Raw genomic sequence first — 22,211 nt, forward strand, 5'->3', positions numbered from 1 at the left:
AAAATAATAGAAGTACAGTATTACAAAAATTGAGAACTAAAGTACTTTACAGAAAAAAAATCTTAATCCAAAATATGCATGAAGTTCATACTATCCTCCTGTCTGAGGAATATGTAGTTTTTTTAATAGATTTATCTTATTTCCTGTCATAGATTTTCTTAAATCTCAGAAATGTACCTTGTATCTAAGAGGCAGGAGGTTACATTTTTCATCAGGCTGTCCCAACCCTGGAGGAAGGTTATCTTTGTTAAATAGTAATCAGAACTCCTGTATATGGCCTTTGTATAAAGTGTATAACTCAGATTCTAAGTTAAAATAGTAAATAAACTAAGTATCATAAAAACAAAAGAATTCATGTACTGTACTGTACTTACAAAGATTTCTTCCCCCTGTCGGCAGGTTACAGTAGATGAGTTAACGACATGATGATTAATTGTTGTATATCAATATTACTGGGATTTTTGCTTTTGTCACACATCCTTAACTTTAAGGAAATATTATTAACTAACAATATAGAATTGTGGTATGTTAAAAGGTTTACTGGTGAATTGTAGTAAAGCAAGAATATTGTAATCAATTTGGAAATTTTGTTATATGTTGCTTTGTTATGATTTTGTCTTCAGAAGTTTGCTGTTGAGTGTTTTATACTTGGTAACAATGGATAGAATATTTACAGGCTTTGAAGATAAAAGTGATTTTCTTATTTGCAGGATCTGTATTGTGGGGATTTTAATCTTTATTTTTTTTTTATTTTGTTCTATTTAGGATGATGTCATGTTTGTGCTGTGTTTTAAAAGTGTAACTGCCATAAAATGTTACTTCATAATTTTGATGCATCCAAGTGCAGTGTTTAGTCTTCTTTTGTCTAAGTTAAAAAAAAAAAAACTGCAGTGTAAGCCAACTTCCAGTACTATTAAAATCTTGAAATATTGTAACAGCTCTAGCCCACACTCCATTTGCACACATTTAGATACTGTTGGCCAAAAAAATTTCTGATGCAACACAGCTGGACAGCTTATTTTGTATACTTTACATTGTAATCTGTTCAAGCTTTTCTCTTTGTTGGTATGATGATCTTCAGAAAAGTATATTTAATATTAAAATCAATGAACTTGGGAAACATAAAGTACCATATTTTACTGTGTTAGATGCTCTGGGCTCAAAGGTGCATCCTACTCTTGGCTAGCAAAATCTTGGAAAAAATGTAAAAGTAAAAATAAGCCCACATGACTTTCAGCTACCTTACCCAGACAATTTGTGGGTGGCTTAGCAACATATAGATACTGTTAACCACAGATATTCTGCATTTTTCTTTTACAGCATTTAGATCCAGTAAGTTTATACCCAATGTTTACACATCATACAGGGAGGTACCTAAGGTATGATTACACCTACACCAAAATATTCCAGTTCTGTAACTCAGTGTACAGCCCTACTGTGGGTTTTACCTTTATTGTACTGAAGTATCTGTATGGTAACCAAACATGTTAATATGTGGGTTTAAAATAAAAACATAATATTTAAAGTTGGCAACATTCCCCTGGCTTTGTTTTGGCTATCACGCAACAAGTATTTTATCGTCTCAGTGCATTGAAGTGCCGCGACTTCAGGTAATACAACATAATGTAGTTTTTCATTTTGTTTATTGTATTTTAAAAAACTTTATGTTTTTCCAAGTTCATTGATTTTAATATTTGATAATCTTGACATACTATAAGCAAACAGAAAAATTTGAACATTACGTATCAGTGAATGGAAAAGCTAGAACTGATCATTAAATAATGTAAACAGTATAAACTTCCAGCTGTGTTTCATCAGAAATTTCTTTGGCCAACACTGTCTCAGTGCATGCATATGGATGGTCCTACAGCTGGTGCAGTATCTTAAGGTTTTGATAGTTTTATATGCAAGCTTATGTAGTTTTTTTAGCCTCAGAAAAGGAATATTATATGAAATATTAGAAATAATGAATAACATTTTATTATAATTAATGTACAATTCAGCCTTCAAAACCTAAAATAATTTTCATTTCAATACCAAATGAACATGACACCCCAAACTGAACAAAGTAAAAAAGCAAAGAAAGAAAGAAAATACAAATACTACCTGTACATAAAAAAAAAAAAAACATTTCAGTCTGTTTAGAGTGATACAAAACATTAAAGAGCAAAAAGATAGCAGTGTTTTTTGTGTATTTCCAATTTTCTGAAACCATTTTTACAAATACAGATTTTTGTCTTCTGGTCTTATAATGTTCTTTAATATTAAGTTTTATATGTTTAAAGCTGTGGAAACCAATCTACTGTATTACCTTTACTTGGTGTTGCCTACTGAACGCAATGCATTTCATCATACAACAGCTAAACACAATGAAAACAAATGGTTAATGAGTGTTTGATTACGATTGTCTTGCTAGGCTAAAGTAACATTTACTGATAAACCCTTTTAACATGCTGCAATTCTACTTTGGTGAGTTATAATTGTTTCCAAGTCAGAATTGTTTGAGTAGAGTGAAAGTAACAGTATACTATACTGATATACAACATGTAAGTTACTAAATGTATAGCCTGTTGACTTGTCTAGTGCTGTTATCTGCTGAGCGACTTCAGGCCGTGAAAAAGTTAACTTGTGTTGTTATCACCCCTTATGCCTGTGCTGGTTGAGTACCTTTTGTACTGTATTAATGATATTTTTTCTTTTTCTTTTATAGAAGTTCCCATGTCTTTGTGTAGAGTAGTATAGGCCTTATATATACTTGATAATTTTTTTCTTTTTATAATTGGGACACCGTATTTAACAGTAGTCTAGCAATCTCTCCCCTCTTCATCCAGGATGTTGCTACTCTTGCTTACTGCAGTCAAGATACGTGCTTTATAATTCAGTGTCTGTAAGGTAACAGAAATGTCCTTTATCTCGTAAGGTTTGCCCTTCCACCATGATATGTTGCTGGTCCTCTCTCTTCCCAGCTTGCTCTTCGCAAACAGTTTGGACTTTGAAAATCCCCTACGACACACATATTTTGCAATCCCGAGTATCCCTTGACGCCATTGGTTTTACTGGATGCTTAGTATTGCGTTCACTCATCATGTAATATCCATGTAGCCACTTCCTGAACTTGTTTTTCCTTTGCTTCCTTGTTAGTCATCATAAGCTATGTGTATAGTAAATGAACACTACAATATTAATTGGACCTCTGATAGAGTGAGAAAGTTACAAGATGGTGAGTTGTGTATTTTATATGATTTTAGGTACACAACCTGTTAAATTTGACAAACCACATACCACGAAATTTTACAGATATAATACGTTTCCTCAAGAATTTTTAAAAATATTTTATTTCCTTGTCTTAGATTATCTTAGTTATCAGAAAGATGAGTACTTCATTGAAAAAACAACTAATTTTGTGCTAAAATTCTGAAAATGTAATGAAAGTTTTACATTTTTGTTCAAGACATCTCAAGATTTGATTTGTCCATGTAGGTAGACAACTAAAACTCATCTATACTTTCAGGGTTAGCAATGTTTAGATGTACCCCGGTTTCAAAAGATAAAGCAAATTCAACAGTAAGGAATGATGCTGGTTCCCGGATTAAAGTAAGTCATTCTTTGTATGTACAGTACTGTATTAGTCTTGACACTGATATGCAAACAGTTATGAAAGTGTTTATGTATAGTGAGAGGCGTGCACAGAATGTAAGAGGTATGTTATTGCCCTGGTTCATTTTCATCTCTTAATATGCAGTTAGGGTACACATTAAACACACTTCCCACCTATGTGAGTCTGTGTTTTCTGCTAAATAGTGAATTGCTTTAATTTTTAGTTTTCTGTAAAGGAAAACTGTTGAGGTGGCTTTGTCTGTCCGTCCACGCTTTTTCTGTCTGCCATTAGATCTTAAAAACTACTGAGGCTAGAGGGCTGCATATTGGTATGTTTACCATCCACCCTCCAATCACCAACCATACCAAATTGCAGCCCTCTAGCCTCTGTAATTTTTATTTTATTTAAGGTTAAAGTTAGCCATAATCATGTGTCTGGCAACGATATAAGACAGGCCACCACTGGGCCGTGGTTAAAGTTTCATGGGCCGCAGCATTTACAGCATTATACTGAGACTACCGAAAGATAACGTAATAGATAACGTGTTTTCCTTGTTATTTTAAGGAGTTTTTATTTATATTCTAGTGACAAATGGCAACATTTGATTCCCAACTTAAATGCTATAGATGGAGGGGGTTTCTCTTGATGATGAAGTGGTACAGAGGCATATGTGGAAATGACAATGATAGTAGTTGACCTGAGCTATCAGATAGTTCTGATAATGACACTAGTGAATATGGTGATGTTCATTATATCACACACAAACCTACCTGTAATGAAACATAAATAATAAAACATTATAATAACATAATAGCACAATGCAGTATTATAACAGTAATGAAAATAACAAAGAATTTTTGACTTGAGGTTTTATCAGAGATGACCATGAATCAGAGGAAATAACAACAGACAGAGGAGGCAGAAGCAGATTTGTCAAACACCAGAGGTGGTGTGAGTAAACAAAGAAAATGTGATAAAATTTGCAAATAGAAAACAATTTAGTTCTTAAAAAAAATTGGTGCTCTGAAACTTTTATTGGAGATGTATTCACATTTTCTACAGAATGCCAACTTTGATTTTTTTTTCTTTTTGAGGTTTTCCCAGATGAAATTTTTGGCCAAGAGCAAGCATTCAAGGTTTGTGATAAAGATTTTCAAACAGATTAAAAAAATGGCATAACTTTACTCCATGCTTTGAGAGGTATCACACTGAAATGAATCACCAGTAAAATCTACATAATTCAATATTTGAGTGATTACCTATATATCATTGGCATATTTTATCACTCTGCTGTAATAAAATATTATAATAACATAATAGCACAATGCAATATTATAACAGTAATGAAAATAACAACGAATTGAAGAACAATTATAAAAGGGAGAAAATCAGTCAGTTGCACGATTAGCAGGACACTGATCTCATCACGGGTGGCGATAACAGGCTTGCAGCAAAACGGTTAAATTGCTTTGTAAAATACTCATGTATTTCTTTGTTATGAAAGAACTCGTGGTTAGGTACCATAGTTTTCTTACAAATGGTTATGTATAATCAAAATCTTTTAATTCCTATGTTTTAACATTATTGTTTTGGTACACCTTACTTACATAATTCCTTACATTCAGAGTAATGGGTTGTTATAGTCCTTATAGTATCAATTATTACTCCTCATGACTGTGGTAATGCTCAAGATTTTTTGTGCATGCTAACTTGATATGTCAACCATTTTCACTGGGTTCTAATTTCAGTTCATTGTGTGGATTGCTGCCTTTCATTTTTGCATTGCATTGCAGTCACTACCCCACTTATGAATGAGTTACGTTCCGGACAGCCATTCTTATCTTGAATTGTTCGTAAGTTGGTTTTTAATATGCAGTGCATAATTTTTGTCGATGTTTACATTCCTGAGTTAACTCAGGAGTCCTAGATTGTACTATTTTCACTGTATTTTTATGCAGTAATATAAAGAATTACTTTGGGTGTTAGAAAGGTAAAAAGAAGAAAATAAAATGCAGATTCATGCGACATTCAAAATTTAGTAGTATTTTTTTACGCATTTTGAAAGTTATGAACAGAGAGAATTTCGCAGGAGCAGCATCTGACATTGGAAGTACACAAAGTAAACAATGCACACTGCCATCTATTGACAAAAATACATACTAAACTTTCCTATGGGGAGAGGAAATACAGAAAATGGGATTCATTTAAGAATGAGTTAAATCAGGAAGATAGAAATAAGTAGGAATATTTTACGAGTATGATTGTAAGAATACATGGTAGCTAACCACGAGAATACTTGGGATAATCAGGGAATGGGTTAAAGGAACAGGTTCTTCTTATTCCTTGTGTTCTTCTGTTCTTTGCAAAAATTCTTACTAGCAGAATAGGTGTGCAGAGCAAAATTTGAACTTGTGGGTGGCAAAGGGAAGTGCTCCAAACACTGTTTTAACTTGTGACCCTGTCTGTTCGTAAACAGAGTGGTGACTATACTCTGGCTGAAGTGAAATAAAAATAGTTTGTATTATTGTAAGGTCATATAAAAATTATGGCACAATTTAATATTTTTTTTATATACTGTACTGACATATTTTATGAGGTTTATTTATATACAATACTGACATATATTTTATGAGGAGCTTTATCCCTTCTAACACATTATTGTGGGTTCATATTTTGCTGAAGGAACTGTGTGAGAGAAGGAAGTTAAGCGTCTGCTGCTGCTGAGCAAAACTCTTGATGGGATTGTTTTTTAAAAGTTTGCCACAAATCATCGACTTTTTACTTCACAGTGATTTCATTTTGGATAGACTGCGATTCTTCAGTGTTGAAATATGTTGGATCTCTGCCTATGTCAGCATAATGGGAAATGCAGATGCCAGTAAAGCAGTGAAATTCAAAACTTGATCATCCCAGTCAATGATTATGTAACACCTCTTAAAACTTATCTTGTTTAATACAGGAGAGACCTGATGGAATATTGAACTTAATAAAATCAAATTAAAGTAGATCAGACCCATGATTGAAATACGGCATTCTTCAAAGCAAAAGGAATGCCTCAAGGAATTACTTTTATCCTTTTTCTGAATTGGTCACATTCATTGGACCAGTGGATACTTAACAAATAGCCCACATGAGACCCTATCCCTGCATGCAGAGAATGCAGGTCAGCTCTAACAATTATACACATAAAGTATTTTATATAAGTAACTTACCAAGTAATTACATAGCTATAACTTCCTCTTGCACGACAGCTTAAATTAAAAAATTTGCGGGTAATGCTTCAAAGTTTAGTGCAGATGACTGGTCCCGCCCACTCACAGGAATACCAGGAACGACTTAGCAGACAGCCTCAGTCTGTTTCTGCCACACTCAAGGAAACACAGTGTCGTTAGCAGCTTTGTTCTTACATTTGCTGGTTGGAAACTGGATTTCGGTGAAGTATTATCGCTGATTTCGGGTAGCCTCCAAGCCTACAGCTTTCAGGATCAGTATTTTATTTTTTGTTATCAAGATCTGATTCAAGTTTATCATATATCGTTCGGCTATGGTAGCGAATCACAGTCAGATGGGTTAACTTCTGGTAGCTTAGTTTACCACGCTACCATCTTTACCAGTTAACGTAATAAACGTAGACAAAGCAGTCATTGCTGAAGCAATATTTACGGTGATAAATTACTTTCTGCAAGTCTCAGTTAATGTTTGTTAGGACTTGCAACATGTCTGTATGATGATACTCTGCGTACATCAACTATTGTCGGTAAAGGTTAACTTTCATTTTCTGAATAGTTATAACGTAAATATTGTGTTTACTACCTGTCCGACTCTAATGGTAGTAAACGCATATCCGAAAGTCTCTATTACAGGATGGCCCTAGATAGAGGGTCAAGATACAGATGGCTAAACGTCGGCTTTAATGGTTATAGTGCTGTTACAGCTTGCTACAATTGACTGTGCTTCCCCAATCCCAAACCATAACAACCCACAATGCACCAAACATAAACAGAACTTTGACATGCGCAATATAATACTTAAGACTTACTACATACCAATCTCAATGTTTGACAGGATTTGAGATAAGTCTGGATGATGGTACAGGTAGTGCTCGAGTTACGATAATTCGACTTACGATAATTCGCTTTTACGATGGGATTAGCAATTAATATCGACCGACAATATTTTGAAAATACGTATTTTTAAATTTTAGCGAGGCGACTGGCGCGAGCAACAACGTACAATCAGGGCAGCGTGCCGATTATAAACGATACGTTGGCCCAAGAGGCTGGAATAGGTACATTAATTCAATGAGCTGACCTCACTTGCCCTTTTTCGTTGTGTCGGAGGTTAAAATAGGTCGGTGTTCGTTTTGCAATTTTTGTGCGTTTGTAAATACAGGTAGTGCACGAGTGACGATAATTTGTCTTACGATAATTCGAGTTTCGATGGAGTTAGCAATTAATACTGGTACGACAATATTTAGAAAATCTTTTTAAATTTCGATGGGCACAACAACAAGCGTACACTACAATTGCCCATTAGAATCAGGCAGCAAGAAAGACCAACTGACAATAGACCAACTTCTTTTTCTCCATCTCTTTATTCCATCTTCTAGTTAAAAACTAAGAGAATAATAAAAGCATTGTTAGTAACCTTATACTCTTGTGAAAATGCGTGCAGCCATAAACAACCGAACGAGAGACTCTGTTGTTTTGCTAATAACCGAATCGGATAACAACTGTTTTGCTTGTATTTCAACCATCGCATGCGATTAAACAATTATCGTAGTTATGTTAAAATGACGTTAAGTACTGATATGTTTTACACTGCATCTTATCGCTTTGGAGAAAAGATCAAGGAAATATACTGCTGCAGTAAATTAAGCTGCAAGTTGTAGCTGGCTGAGAAAAGAATGTTCAAGCTGCTAATGATTATAAATTATCGTGACATTGGCAGCATGGATGAAACTCGACACGCAAATAAAATTGGAAAGTATTTTAATCAAAACTACTGGACATGAAAGAACACATATTACTGCTGTTTTCACACCGATAAAAGATACATACGAAAAGCTCGTGGTATGATGATGAAATCAAGAGAAAATAGCGAACGGAATCTTGATTGTTTTTGTTTACACAAAACAAAGGGCCAGCCGCCAACGTCATCTACTAACGAAAAAAATGGCTAAAATAATTTCACAATGAGACATATTTAAGTTATATTTCGACATAAAAACACTTCGTATAACGAAAAATACATATGTCCCTTATAAATAAAGTATCTAGAGATTCATTTATGCTAACCGAGTTAAATGCATCGAAATAAAGACCGCGTGATCGATTCCGAAACCAAAACATTTGATCGCTATGATCGGAATTTATAATGCAAAAGCAGTATAAGAATATTTACGATTGGATACAGTGTAGTAAAGCATAACTTTTTAAAAGATCCATGGAAAAGATGCACATTCGTTATTTTGATGTTTGTATAATACGGTGGTGTTATGTGAAAATAGAATACAGTATGATGTTGGCTAGGCTACATTACATGATATACGCAAAGTGCAGGCCAGGCCTTGTTTGTTATTCAATTTCTCTTTATACTGACTTATCATGTCAGTCTGCATTGAACTGCAGAATTAGCTGACACTAATAATTACTATACCATGTATGTATAAAGTATACTGTGTAGTGTAGGCTAGGCTACCATATATGTATAGATGGTACTGATTACCCTAGTGTAGGCTAGGCCATATTCGAGTTACGATTTTTTCAACAAACGATGGGTTTTTTGGAACCTAACCCCATCGTAAGTAGGGGAATAACTGTACTCACTGTACTTCAGACTATGTCAGTAAAGGTTAACTTTTCTTTTTCTGAGTAGTGTAAAAAACTTAATATTGCGTTCGCTACCTTGTTTACCGATTAGCGTAATACAGTAAACCCCCCTTATTCGCAGTCTCACGATTTGCGGACTCACCTATTCGCGGATTTCTCTGTGGAACGTATATACACATTATTCACGGAAAATTCACCCATTTGCAGTATTTCTACTGAGAAATATTCACTAATTACTGTATTTTCATATTTTAATGACTAAATGCACTTTTTGTGATAAAACTATTAAAATACTCGGATATAAGCATTTTTAGAGGTTTTTTTTTTTGTGTTCTAAGTGTTTTTAGACGGGTTTTAAGTATTCGCTGATTTTAGCTACTCATGAGGGGTGTGGTATGCATCCCCCATGAATACGGGGTTTACTGTATATAATGTAAATATTGTGTTCTCTACTTTTCAAATATTTATGGTAATGGTTACATATCTGCAATCTCGAATTATGTTGGTTAGGATTTGAGATATTTGTATGATGGTACTGTGTACTCACAACATTTGTCTGTAAAGAAGTAATTGAATATCTTATTGTTACACTCTCCTTTGGAGACAACTGAAAAGTGTAAGGGCAGGAATGCAGTAGGAGAGAATTGTGCTTAATGTTTTGGTTACAATGAGCTTTAGCTAGAAGACGTTCTCGTCAGCCGAGAACTGTGCTTTGGTACTTGGTTTGGCAGCACAGTAAACCCCCCATTTTCGCGGGGAATGCATAATGCACCCCCCCCTCCGCCCGTGAATAGCTAAAATCCACGAATACTAAAAACCCCCTCTAAAAACATGTAGAACTGCCTATTTTGGTAGTTTAACACAAAAAAAAAAATCCTCTAAAAATGCTTGTACCTGAATATTTTGATAGTTTTATCACAAAAAGTGCATTTAGTCATGAAAATATGAAAATACAGTACAGTAACTAGTGAAGGTTTCTCAGTTGAAAAATACCACGAATGGGCAAATTTTCTATGAATAATGTGTATATACGTTCCACAGAGAAATCCGAGAATAGGTGAGTCCGCGAATAGTGAGACTGTGAATGTGGGGTGTTTACTGTACCTATACTAAACAAGATGACACGAATTGTGAAGGGTTCCACTTTTTTTCAGCTCATATATATTAGGAGCACCTAGTAGCACTCACCAGCTCCCAAGTTAGTAGGTTGCTTGGCACCAACTGCAGAGTGCTGGGCACCCACTGGTGAGCGCTTCGGCTCGCACTCTTGGGCGCCGAGCACCCGCTCTCAGGTGCTTCAGTGCCCGCTCTCAGGCGCTTGGTACCCGCTCTGAGTGCCCGCTGTCATGTGCTCAGTGCCAGTTACTGAGATCCTGGCGCCCACTCTCGGGCGCTTGGCGCCAGTTATTGAGGTCCTGGCACCAACTCTCGGGCATGCAGCACCAGTTACCGAGATCCTGGCACCAACTCTCTCTTACTGCTGGCCCTCCTGCGTTTTTTCTCCTCTTGCTCCCGTGCCATTGCCAGTCTTGTGTCAGGGTTAACAGATGTTAACCTTGTAATAGTGAAGTGCCATGCAGTGGAGAGGTGGGTACTCATCCCCCCGATGCTCCTAGACAAAGGTCACTGTCAGACTCCCATGCACCTGGGAGGAGGCAAACTGGAAGTCCAAGGGAGGTCGGGGGGTTTACACACGGGTAGGCGCCCCCCCTCCCTTCCCCAGTCGAGCTGTTGCCGGTCCCAGGTATCAACAGACAGCCACTGGAAAGGCATCTTACTGGATGTGTAGTGAAGGGGTAGCTATCCTGCCCCTTGAATCTCCTAAACCCAGTCCTTGTCAGACTCCCATGCACCAGGGAGGAGGCATACTGAAGTCCATGGGAGTCCGGAGGGGTTTGCCCCCCCGGGTAGTTGCCCCTCAGTCGAGCCTGCTGTCCGCAGGTGTTGACGGACAGCCATTGTAAAGGCATCCATAGGGATGTACTTTTTGAAGTTTTGCTAGCCTTTGGTTAACTCCTTTGCTGCAAAGCTGCCACTTGAGTAGCAGATGCTCCTGGCTATGCCGCCATGTCACTACAAGTTAAGTGGAGGCATGTGGAATGCCAGTATTGGCGCCAAGCGGATCATAGCTCCTGAGCGCCTAATAGCGCCCGAGCTTCCAATAGCACCCAAGCTCCCTATAGTGCCAGAGCTTGTCTTCAAATAGAGCTTCCAGCACCAGCTCTCCTGCGTCTGGCTCCAGCCTACTATAGCAGATTCACTTAAGGTAGATTCTTGGGCCTATGAGACGTTTGTTTGGCGGCCTCTGATTGGCTGGTACCAGGAGGTAGGCGACTCGCTCACTGTCTCATTTTTACGTATGTTAACTCAGAAAACTAGCAATATGTTTATGTATTTCTTCATTGATCTCACGTTTTGAACAAGATAGGAAAGTTTTGGTCATACCATAGGATTTGGTATTAATTGTACCAATAAATATGATTTCGTGAAATCAGTAAGATAAAACACAAAGGAATTACGAGTAAAAGTGAAGAGAGAAGCATTTAATTCTTTAGATCTGTTTTTACTTATCATCAGATTTTGCATCATTCATGCGATTAAGATAAAATAAAACTTGTGTTTTCATACAATAAATTCACCCTGAATACTCTGGTGCTTTCAGATTTTAGATGCGTGTGATATGTGAAGAGAAAATGAAGAATATGTCTTATTATGTTGCATCCATTCTTGACGCAGTTTGCCAAGAGAAGGTGGTGATGATCTGCAGGACACTGTGTTGGTCCTCTCAGCTGTTGACAGTTACCAATTAGTGATATGAGAAGTTTGCAGTTTTGACAACATTTATTGTATTATTGTCATTACATTTTCTGTAAATAAATGCATAGAATTCCCATTGTGGCTGTTGAACATTTTCACTCCAAAATCATATATGTCCGTATGTCTGGACATATCTGATACGAAAAAAAAAAAAAAATAATCAGATGGATACATCTGGATGTGCTGGCTTCAATGTAGACATCGCCAACAGATTTTATGGTAAGAAATAAAAAATGTACTTTCGTTCATTGAATGAACATATGAAAAATAAGTTTTTGATGTTATTGACCAGAGAAATGAATGGCCATAATAATGAACTCATCATTATGTAGGCCTGTTATATATCATGTAGTCTACAATATGTATGCAGATTTCTAGACTAAATTGAACCCAACACATTCAGACGCATCCATCTGATTATTTTTTTTCGTATCAGATATGTCCAGACATACAGACATATACAGTATAATACTGGAGTGAAAATGTTCGACAGTCATAATGTGAATTCTATGCATTTATTTACAGAAAATGTAATGACAATAATATAGCAAATATTCTCGAAACTGCAAACTTCTCATATCACTAATTGGCAACTGTCAACGACTGAGAGGACCAACACAGCGCCCTGCAGATCATCGTCACTGTCTCTTGGCAAACTGCGTCAAGAACGTATGCAACTTTAATAAGACATATTCTTCATTTTCTCTTCACATATCACACGCATCTAAAATCTGAAAGCACCAGAGTATTCAGGGTGAATTTATTGTATGAAAACAAGTTTTATTTTATCTTGATCGCGTGAATGATGCAAAATCCAATGATAAGTAAAAACAGGTATAAAGAATTAAATGCTTCTCTCTTCACATTTACTCACTGTAATTCCTTTGTTTTATCTTATTGATTTCAGGAAATCATATTTAGTTGTACAAATAATGCTGAATCCTATGGTATGACCAAAACTTTCCTATATTGTTCAAAATGTGAGAAAAATGAAGAAATATATAAACATATTGCTAGTTTTCTGAGTTACATACGTAAAAATGAGACAGTGAGCCAATCAGAGGCCGCCAAACAAACATCTCGTAGGCCCAAGAATCTACCCTAAGTGAATCGGCTATAGTGGCTGACGCCAGTTCTCTTTAGCTCGGTGTGTGTCTCTTCTAAGAACAGACTGTTGTTTTATTTTATGAGCACAATTTCCAGTTGAACGGTTAGCTCCGGTCTTCAAATGGCCGACTGTAGTCTCTGACCATTGGGTGTCCTCCTTCAGTATTGGACTCCCTCCTTTGAGTACCATACATCTACTCTTAGGCTGTTTTGTCTCTTTTCAGCCTGCTCCACCTTCGCCTAGAGCTCCAGACAGGCTGAATTGCTCCCTTTTGTGACATCAGTTAGTGTCTCAAAGCACTGTCCTTTGCAGACAGGGACTTTTGTGTACAAATTTATGAGCTTGTTGAAGAAGGCTGTCACCTCTACAGGGGGTTGGGAGTCTGACTTGGTTTTTTTTTTTTTTTTTTTTTTTTTTTAATTAAAGGGAGCAAGACAGGTGTTTTTTGTCCTTCCTTCCCTCTGATGCTTAGATGGAATTAGTTGTGCGGCAGAAGTCGTCACTCCTGGTTGTATTTAAGACCACTGTTCCCCATGTCCAGTCTTCTATGTATCTTATGGACTTCCAAGCCTATAAGCATGTCAGATATTGGTTTTTAACCAAGTACAGTTCTGCATATGTTGTCAGTCTGTATGAGGTGTCATTGAGTCCACAATAGGTGTTATCGCACTTAGTTGTCTGCGAGTCTGCACGAGGTTCTACAAGTGTGTTCGCTTGCAGAGACCAACCAAACAGTCCTGTCGTCCACTCTCCAGGGCGACTGGGTGGAGTTCCTGGATATGTAGGATACTTCCTTTCATGTCCACATACAGACTGAAAAATATCTCAGACCCATCCTATGAGACAGGGTCTTCAAGTGCAAGAATTTAGGCTTCAATATCTATGGCATAAGACTTCATTTCTTCTTGATTGGTTCCTGAACCAGATATGGTTGTTGGTGGACCCTTCACGACTCCTTCCACAATCCATTTCTACTCGGACGACCTCACTTCAAAAGATACCACTAAAGGGTGGATGACTCTTTCCTTGGACAGATTTAGACTGTCCGGGAGCTTGCCTGGAAGAAGTGAACTTTTCAAGCGACTGCGGAGACTGTTGCAAGATGCAGACAGCAGTCTTCTTGCCAAATACTCCACTCTAAGTAGCCAGTCTTCCGTCAATGGTGTAACAGCTATAACATCTTGTCTGCGAATTCCTCTTTAGCTCTGATAGCGGAACTCCACCTTTACCTGAGGACCGCCAAGGGGGCTCGCTTCTTCCACCTTCAAGGGGCATAAAGCAACGCTAGGCTTAGTATGTAAACTCAAAGGTCTAGCTTTATCTTCTAACCAAGATCTGAGCAACCCATGAAGTCTTTCGAGACTTCCAAGGCAGAGAGGAGTTTACTCCATATATTAGAACTTGGACAAAGCTCTCGAGTGGTCAACGGGCCCCTCTATTGAGCCTCTCCGTTCCACAACAATTAACTTAACTAGAAAACTCTGTTCCTTGTAGTCTTAGCAAATGCCAAATGAGTTAGTGAGCTTCAGACTATAGACAAGTAACAGAATCTGCTCAGGGGAGACAGTCTGTGAACAGGATCTGTGCTTTCTCCCTTAATTGATTGTTGGATGTCCCTGGCTCTGGGAGAGTGAGCGAAATGTCTAGTTTGAGCTTTCAGGATTTACCTGAAAAAGCTTTTAATCAGAAGGCCATCCATACCTAGAGTGTCCAGATAAGATCCTGTCTCGCCCTCGGTTTATAAATGCATCGTCCTTCACCTCCAGTGAGCTATGTTGTTTGAGACGCACTCTCAGTATCAGGAGAACAATTTGTCTGCCTGTTAAAGGAAAGCTAAGATGCTAGAATTGCCTTCACCTTATTAACTTTCAGGCACTGTGTGCCCCTGATGCCCAGTCTGCCATCGACCTTCTGGAAGTGTAATTGATCCTCACTTCTCACTTTTTTAAGAAAGTTAAAACATTGTTAGATTCTTACAGTACCATATGATCATTATTAGTAACTGGCATGGCATTGCAGAAGGAAGCATAGGATTTTCTCCTTTCTATTGACCTTGTAATAAGGTGCTGAGATTTGTGAGAGCCAGGGGTTACAATATACCTGGAGCACCCATCACTGTCAGTTGCCACTGACAGTCTTATCTGGTTGTGTTTACATTGGTGCTGTGCCCAGGACAAGGGCACTTGTTAAAGTTTTGCTAGCCATTGGATAACTCCTTGAGCTGCATAGCTTCCACTGATGCTTTGCTAACCATCGGAGTACTCCTTGGCTACAAAGCTCCCACTTTAGTAGCAGACGCTCCTGGCTATACCGCCATATCGCTACAGGTTAAGTTGAGCACCACCCTGAGGCAGTTTTCTACTGCAGGCTCTCTTAACTTATAAGGAATGAAAAGTATTGTTTTCTTTGCCAGCAACTTTTTCTATGTCAAATTCATTACATATCATAATGTTTTGGAGTAGAGCATGTCCATGTATCCCACCTCCTGTCAAAGTGGGAATCAGCTATGCAATTACTTGGTAAGTTACTTATATAAAAATGACATTTTTATAATAAAATAAAGTTTTGTATATACTTTCCAAGTAATTACATGATCAGAGCCCTCCTGCCTCCCCTCTGATGGACATATGGCATAAACAGACTGAGGTTGTCTGCTAAGTCGTTCCTGGTATTCCCGTGAGTAGGCGGGACCAATCATCTGCACTAAACTTTGAAGCGTTACCCATGAGTTTTTTAATTTAAACTGCTGTGCAAGAGGAAACTATAGATATATAATTACTTGGTAAGTATATATAAAACTTTATTTCATTATAAAAATGTCATTTTTGTGAATTCCTAACTTTAACCAACAGTGATTGACAAGTTTTGGAAATAAAGTAATCAATAAAGAAAACTTTGTCAGAGTCCAGATAATTTTCAGTAAATGCAGTAGAACTGAAATTTATTAAAATTAAAAATTTTTTTATTAAAGACAATACCCATGTTACAGCCTTATGATAGTCAAGTATTGTGAATCAGTCTTTTTAAACTAAATAATAATAATAATAATAATAATAATAATAATAATAATAATAATAATAATAATGTGTATTGTTGAAGGTGATGGCTGCATCAGCTGTATTCAATTTGTATAGAGTTTTCTCTATTTTTCTAATAACTGACTTTTATGGGTCTGCATTGTGCCAGTAACTCTCCGATACTTGTCATTTCTGGAGAGGTAAATAGTCTTAGATCAAGATATAATTTATTTCTGATGCATACAAGGTTTGTCTGGTAACCGAAATCTGGGGATCATGGTCCGTAGAGTTTTCTCAGGTTGGTATAGTTGTTAAAGCAGCTACAAGTGTATTAGACCGACGTTTCTTTCAATCTCTGTTGAGCATGCTCATGGCAAAGGGCATGAGTAGACTGGTGTTCATGCTGGATCTTACTCTTTATATGCGCGATGGTCAGCAGGTGGTCAACTGCATGCTGACTTCTGATTGACTGAGGCAAAATGCGGGCCACTCATTGGCTAGCGAGACGTTTCTTCAAGCCAAAATCTCAAACTTGATGGTTGCACTGCTGTAGTCTGGCTGACTGGCATACCAGGCAGCGATGTCGTGCAATGTCATGCACCATCCCCGCTGGTCAGCCAGACTATAGCAGCGCAACCATCAAGTGTGAGATTTTTGCTTGAAGAAACTTCTCACTAGCCAGTGAGCGGCCCCTCATTTCACCTCGGCCAATCAGAATTCAGCATGCAGTTGACCGCCTGCTGACCATTGCGTATATAAAGAGTAGGACCCAGCATGAACACCAGTCAGCTCCCGCCCTCTGCCGTGAGCATGCTCAACAGAGATTGAGAGAAATGTTGGTCTAACACAGTTGTAGCTGACTTAACAACTATACTGACCTAAGAAAACTCTACAGACCATGACTCCAGATTTCGGTTACCAGTCGAGCCTTGTACTGTATGCATCAGAAATAAATTGTATCCCAATCTACAACTATTTCCTCTCCAGAAATGACAAGTATTGGAGAGTGCAATGCAGTAACCAAGAAAAGTCAGTTATTAGAAAAACAGAGAAAACTCTATAAAAACTGAATGTAGCTGATGCAGCCGTCACTTTCAACAATACATGTTTGAAAGAGGGTCTACTACCCACATATAATAATAATAACAATAATAAAAATAATAATAATAATAATAGTAATACTAATAATTATAATAATAATAGCAATCTGGGTTTTCTGTTCAAAGCTTTTGTAAAACCATGATTTGTATGGTAGAAAACTTAAAGTATTTCAGCATGCCTTTTATCTTGTGTAAATTGAATTTAGTAATAGGTTTATCATAGATACATCGAAATATGGTTTTACGATTCCTTTTTGGGGCGAATTATTACATGATATAAAAATGTGAAGTGAAAGAGTAATATAATTTGAATTCATATGATTTCAGCAACAAAAGGCACTACTAGAAGCTCGAGTTGTAGAAGAGGTGAAAAAGTCCTTGGATCCATTTTATCGCAGCAAATCAATTACCAAAGATGAATACAAACAGATAGTTGCTAAATGTGTCAAGAAGGTATGGTAGTGTACTTTTTTACTACTACTCTGTCTTTTCCTTAAAACCTGGTAATTTACAGTTTCTCAGATGCTTCCTGTCCATTGCACATTCCTGTCTTATTTCAGGCTTCATATTTGGCTGCTCTATCACTTAGTCTGTCCTTTTGCCATATACAAGATCCCCTTCCTCTCTCTAGGTCCTCTAATACAGTTTTTGATTGGTCCTCCTTCTCCCACCTTAAAACATGTCTAAACCAAGGGAGTCTTGACACTTTTGGTTTTTTCATTATCTCAATTTCCTAGTTCCTCAAGGAGATTCCAGAAGCTACTTCCTCAGCATTCTTAATTCAGTTGCAGCTAACTCTTACAATTCTTTTATCCTCGAAGCTCCATCTCTCAGGACTGGAAGCAAATTTTTGTCCCAATAATTTCTGTAAATATTCTTCTTAGTACTTAAATGATTTGCTCATCCCTCATGACTCCTTTATTTATATCCTCTGTTTCACCCAAGATGCTTCACTTTTAATATTAGGTTCTGTTCCAATTACTGTACAGTATTGTAGGATATACTGTAGTATTAAGAGTGTTTATATGTTGTAGCTATTTTTCATGCCTCTTAATTTACTGCAGACCAGCTTTGTTTTTCTCTTCCCATTAACCACTTTTTTTTAATTTTTACATTTAGCCACCCCTTTTCTATACTCTTTAGTTCTGCAAAGCCTGAAATTATGTGTAACAGAATCTGCATGCAAAAACCCATAAACATTACACTGTGATTGACTAAAGCATGAAACATTCATCAGTCTTAGAAATTGATATTATTTTGGTGATCAAGCTCAGTCTAGTTGAGCATGCAATGAAAGAATGAAATAGCATAAGGGGACCTTAGAGAATATTTTGATAAAGCAGTAAGAGTTGTCAGAGTATGTATAAAACCTGTGACAAAAACTAATCCACTACAGAAGTTGTCATTGAGAAGCAAATGAAACTATCAAAGGAAGGGAAAGCACCAAGACCAGAGTTCTACAAAGTAATGGTTAACAGGAAAATATGTACCATAAATCATAAAATCTGTTAAAAAAATCTTAGGAATGGGAAAAAAATTTGCAAGTTGAGGTGTGCCTTGACTTGCAAAAACCACCCTTCTGTCCAAAATGAGGAGACAGCAGTTAAGGACCTAAGCCTGAATTCCCTTATGAATACTTTTTATAAAATTTTTATGAATACTTTTTATAAAATATTCATGGAAATCTTTGGAGAAAAGAGGAAGGAACTTCAGATGGAAATCTTAGGGAGCAAACTAAACTCATGATTCCCACCTAAATAAGAATTTTAAATTACTTATACACAGTATACTGAAGGTTAGATTACTTATACACAGTATACTGAAGGAATCAGTAGAAGGAAATTGTAAAAAAGTAATATATGTCTTAGACGTCGATTTCCAAAAGTAGTTGACTCATTTCAGATAGCGACTATGACGAAATTTGAGATAGACAGTATTATTATAGAAATAATAGCAGATATTCATACCAAAGACAAAATAGAGCTCTTGGAAACGGTGAAAGATAGGCAGAAGTAGAGATAACATTGGTAATTAGACCAAGTGTTAATGGCTTCACAGTCCATTTTCAGCTGAGGTACTTTATCATAGAAAGCAAGGGAAGGAGAACATAGAATAAAAAAGTGAATATAAACATATCGGCAATATTTTTTACTGGACTAGTAAATGAACTATTGATGAAACGGATTAAGCAGGACAAGCTGTCTCATGTGGATTCAGTGAACCGATTTAAAATGTTGTGTAAAAAATTTTGTGTAATACCTCATGCATACTTGTTTTGCCTTATGTGAATTCACAGAGCTGCGAATTTTTCATTGGAACCTAACTAATTGCCATCCACGATTTTGTCACAGACCTGCAAAATCCTTGAAAAACCTTGCCGAAGCATTTATGTTTAATTTTTGAAGTAATTTATGTTTTCATGCTTTCAAGTGTAAAATTGGTATGAAAAATTTGTATTATTTTTACTTTTGTACATAAATATGTCTCATACAAAGGTAAACTAGCATACTTTATGTTAAAGTACAGTAAAATCCCTCAAAATCACAAAACAGCTGTCGATGTAAACATACATTCCCAATCTTTTAGTATGAACAGTTTCCTGCTTAGGGCGAGGGATGTAGGCCTAACTGTCAATCATCTCACTCTCTCTCTCTCTCTAGAATTAGCGTACACAGTTTTACAACTTATTATTTCCCTGTATGTCTTTATGTAATTTTAATTTGATTGAATGTACTGTACCTGTACCCTCTACGCACATTACGTACATGTTTTCTTTATTTTATTGAATTGTGACATATGAAGTTTACCTTCCTGAAAATGATGCAAAGAAAACATCTTTCACCTTACTGTGAATGCAAAAGAAAACAGAAGCCAATGAATTAGTATAGGGGTAACATTAGTATACAGTACTGTACTGTAAATGCACTAGTATGGCAGATACCCATTACACGATACTGTACTCTATTTTTATGTCAGCCATTTACAGTATTTCTTTTTTTAAGGGTAATGTATTAAGCTAACTTTTAAATGAAACTAAAGTGCCTTGGGAGCATGAGTTGGCTCATACTTAGGATTTAAACTCTAGATATAAGCATTTTTAGTGACTAGTCCCAAACTTACGTGAATCCTCCTCTTCCACGACGGGTTCTGGAACTTAACCTCGCGGATGTTTGAGATACAGTACTACTGTACAGCAATATGCAATCAAAAGAGAGAAAATTGCCTAATTCAGATCAAAGGGATTGAAATAAAGTAATCAATAAAATATGTAGGAGTAAAGATGAAGAGTGGTATTGTTGAGCACAGGGAATGCATATCAAAAGCAAGAAAATATACAAATCTGGTATACTGAAAAATGCATGCATTAGAATAATATTTATTATTAATATTATTCAGAAGATGAACCTTACTCATATGGAACAAGCCCACAGGGGCCACTGACTTGAAAATCAAGCTTCTAAAGAATATGGTGCTCATTTGAAAGAAGTAGTAGGGGGTAATAGGAAATACAGAAAAAGATCAGTTAATGGGAAAAAATAAATTAACAAATTAATAAATAAAAATGTAAGTAAAATATTAAAATACAAGTTGAATTGTATTAGGGTAGTAAGTGCCAATTGCAAGATATCCTCAGGGAGGCTGTTCCACAGACCAATGGTGTGAGGAATGAAGGACCTCTAGAACTGAGAAGTTTGACAGTGAGGCATATTTACTGTATATTGGTGCTGCTTTTCAGCAAATCTGGTTGCTCTTGGCAGGAAAAGGGGATCAGGGATCATTTGTGAATATGAAAGATCTCTGTTAAAACACAACTTATGAAAAACTGACAAATAAGAGACCATCTGTTGTTGGTCGAAGTTGTAACTTGCTAATATTAGGAAACACAAACCTGCCACCACGAATCATTTTATCTGAAAAGAGATAAATCTCTGGCAGAAGCAGACAGTCACACCAGAGAACAATATTCTAGTAAGGGAAAGACAAGTGACCTAAAACAGGTTGCATTGATTTTATCACTGTCATAAATATATGAGGCCTTATGACCAATACCCAACTTTTGTGAGGCATTTGCTGAAACTTTCATTAGATGTTTCCCAAAAGTAAGATGTCAAAAGTTACACCTAGAACAGTTAAAGCTTCAGACTCATTTAGCAAAGCCACATCCACCTGAAGGGGAGGTGGGGTGGCAAATTTGTACGAGATCTGCTAATCAGTAGATTAAGACTTTAAATAATTATTGACTCAGCTGTATTTGGACTTATTTTCTATTTTAATCATTGTTTATCTAGAATTAAATAAGAGTGATTCATCTTAATTAAAATTCTAAAATAATTACTGATAAATCTAAATTTTTGGGTTATTACAACCCATTATTTATTCAGGTGCTCCACATTTCACCTAATTCTATTGTGAACTCCAGTGTAAATGTATTCGCTGAGTACTCCATCTATGAAAATGTAGGTTCATATCGTAGGAGTAGTATCAAATTTTAAAGTGATTTGTATTTTTCTTAACATATGGACCTAACACTTTCATGTTTGGAGTATTTGTGCCTGGCACTCCTCGGCTGCTACTGAATTGTCTCTAAATCAAAATCCTATTGCTAGGCCTATGGTCACACATGACCTGAGATGGCCCGACGACTCCACTGTGTAAACCAACCCTGTCTGCAGCCACATTCCACTCCCTGTTTGGAGATAGATCAAAACTGTGTGGAGTGGTCAGAGGAGGGTTAACTTA

General features: G+C 36.7%; 1 protein-coding gene across 3 annotated transcripts in view; it reads left to right on the forward strand.

The window, feature by feature from the left end:
• The window catches only part of LOC136835386 (protein split ends-like), a 66,739-nt gene that overhangs the window by 41,259 nt on the left and 3,269 nt on the right, over window positions 1-22,211 (forward strand). The window contains exons 9-11 of one of the 3 annotated variants that reach the window (XM_067098873.1): window positions 3,512-3,594; window positions 5,347-5,451; window positions 17,799-17,922. In XM_067098873.1, the coding sequence (XP_066954974.1) occupies window positions 3,512-3,594; window positions 5,347-5,409 (146 nt within the window). In that variant the 3' untranslated portion in view covers window positions 5,410-5,451; window positions 17,799-17,922. Of the gene's footprint in view, window positions 1-3,511; window positions 3,595-5,346; window positions 5,452-17,798; window positions 17,925-22,211 lie in introns of those variants that run through there. The other 2 variants (XM_067098871.1, XM_067098872.1) reach the window with 2 other exon arrangements.

The sequence above is a fragment of the Macrobrachium rosenbergii genome, chromosome 55, assembly GCF_040412425.1.
Source record: "Macrobrachium rosenbergii isolate ZJJX-2024 chromosome 55, ASM4041242v1, whole genome shotgun sequence".
Taxonomy (NCBI): Eukaryota; Metazoa; Arthropoda; class Malacostraca; order Decapoda; family Palaemonidae; genus Macrobrachium; species Macrobrachium rosenbergii.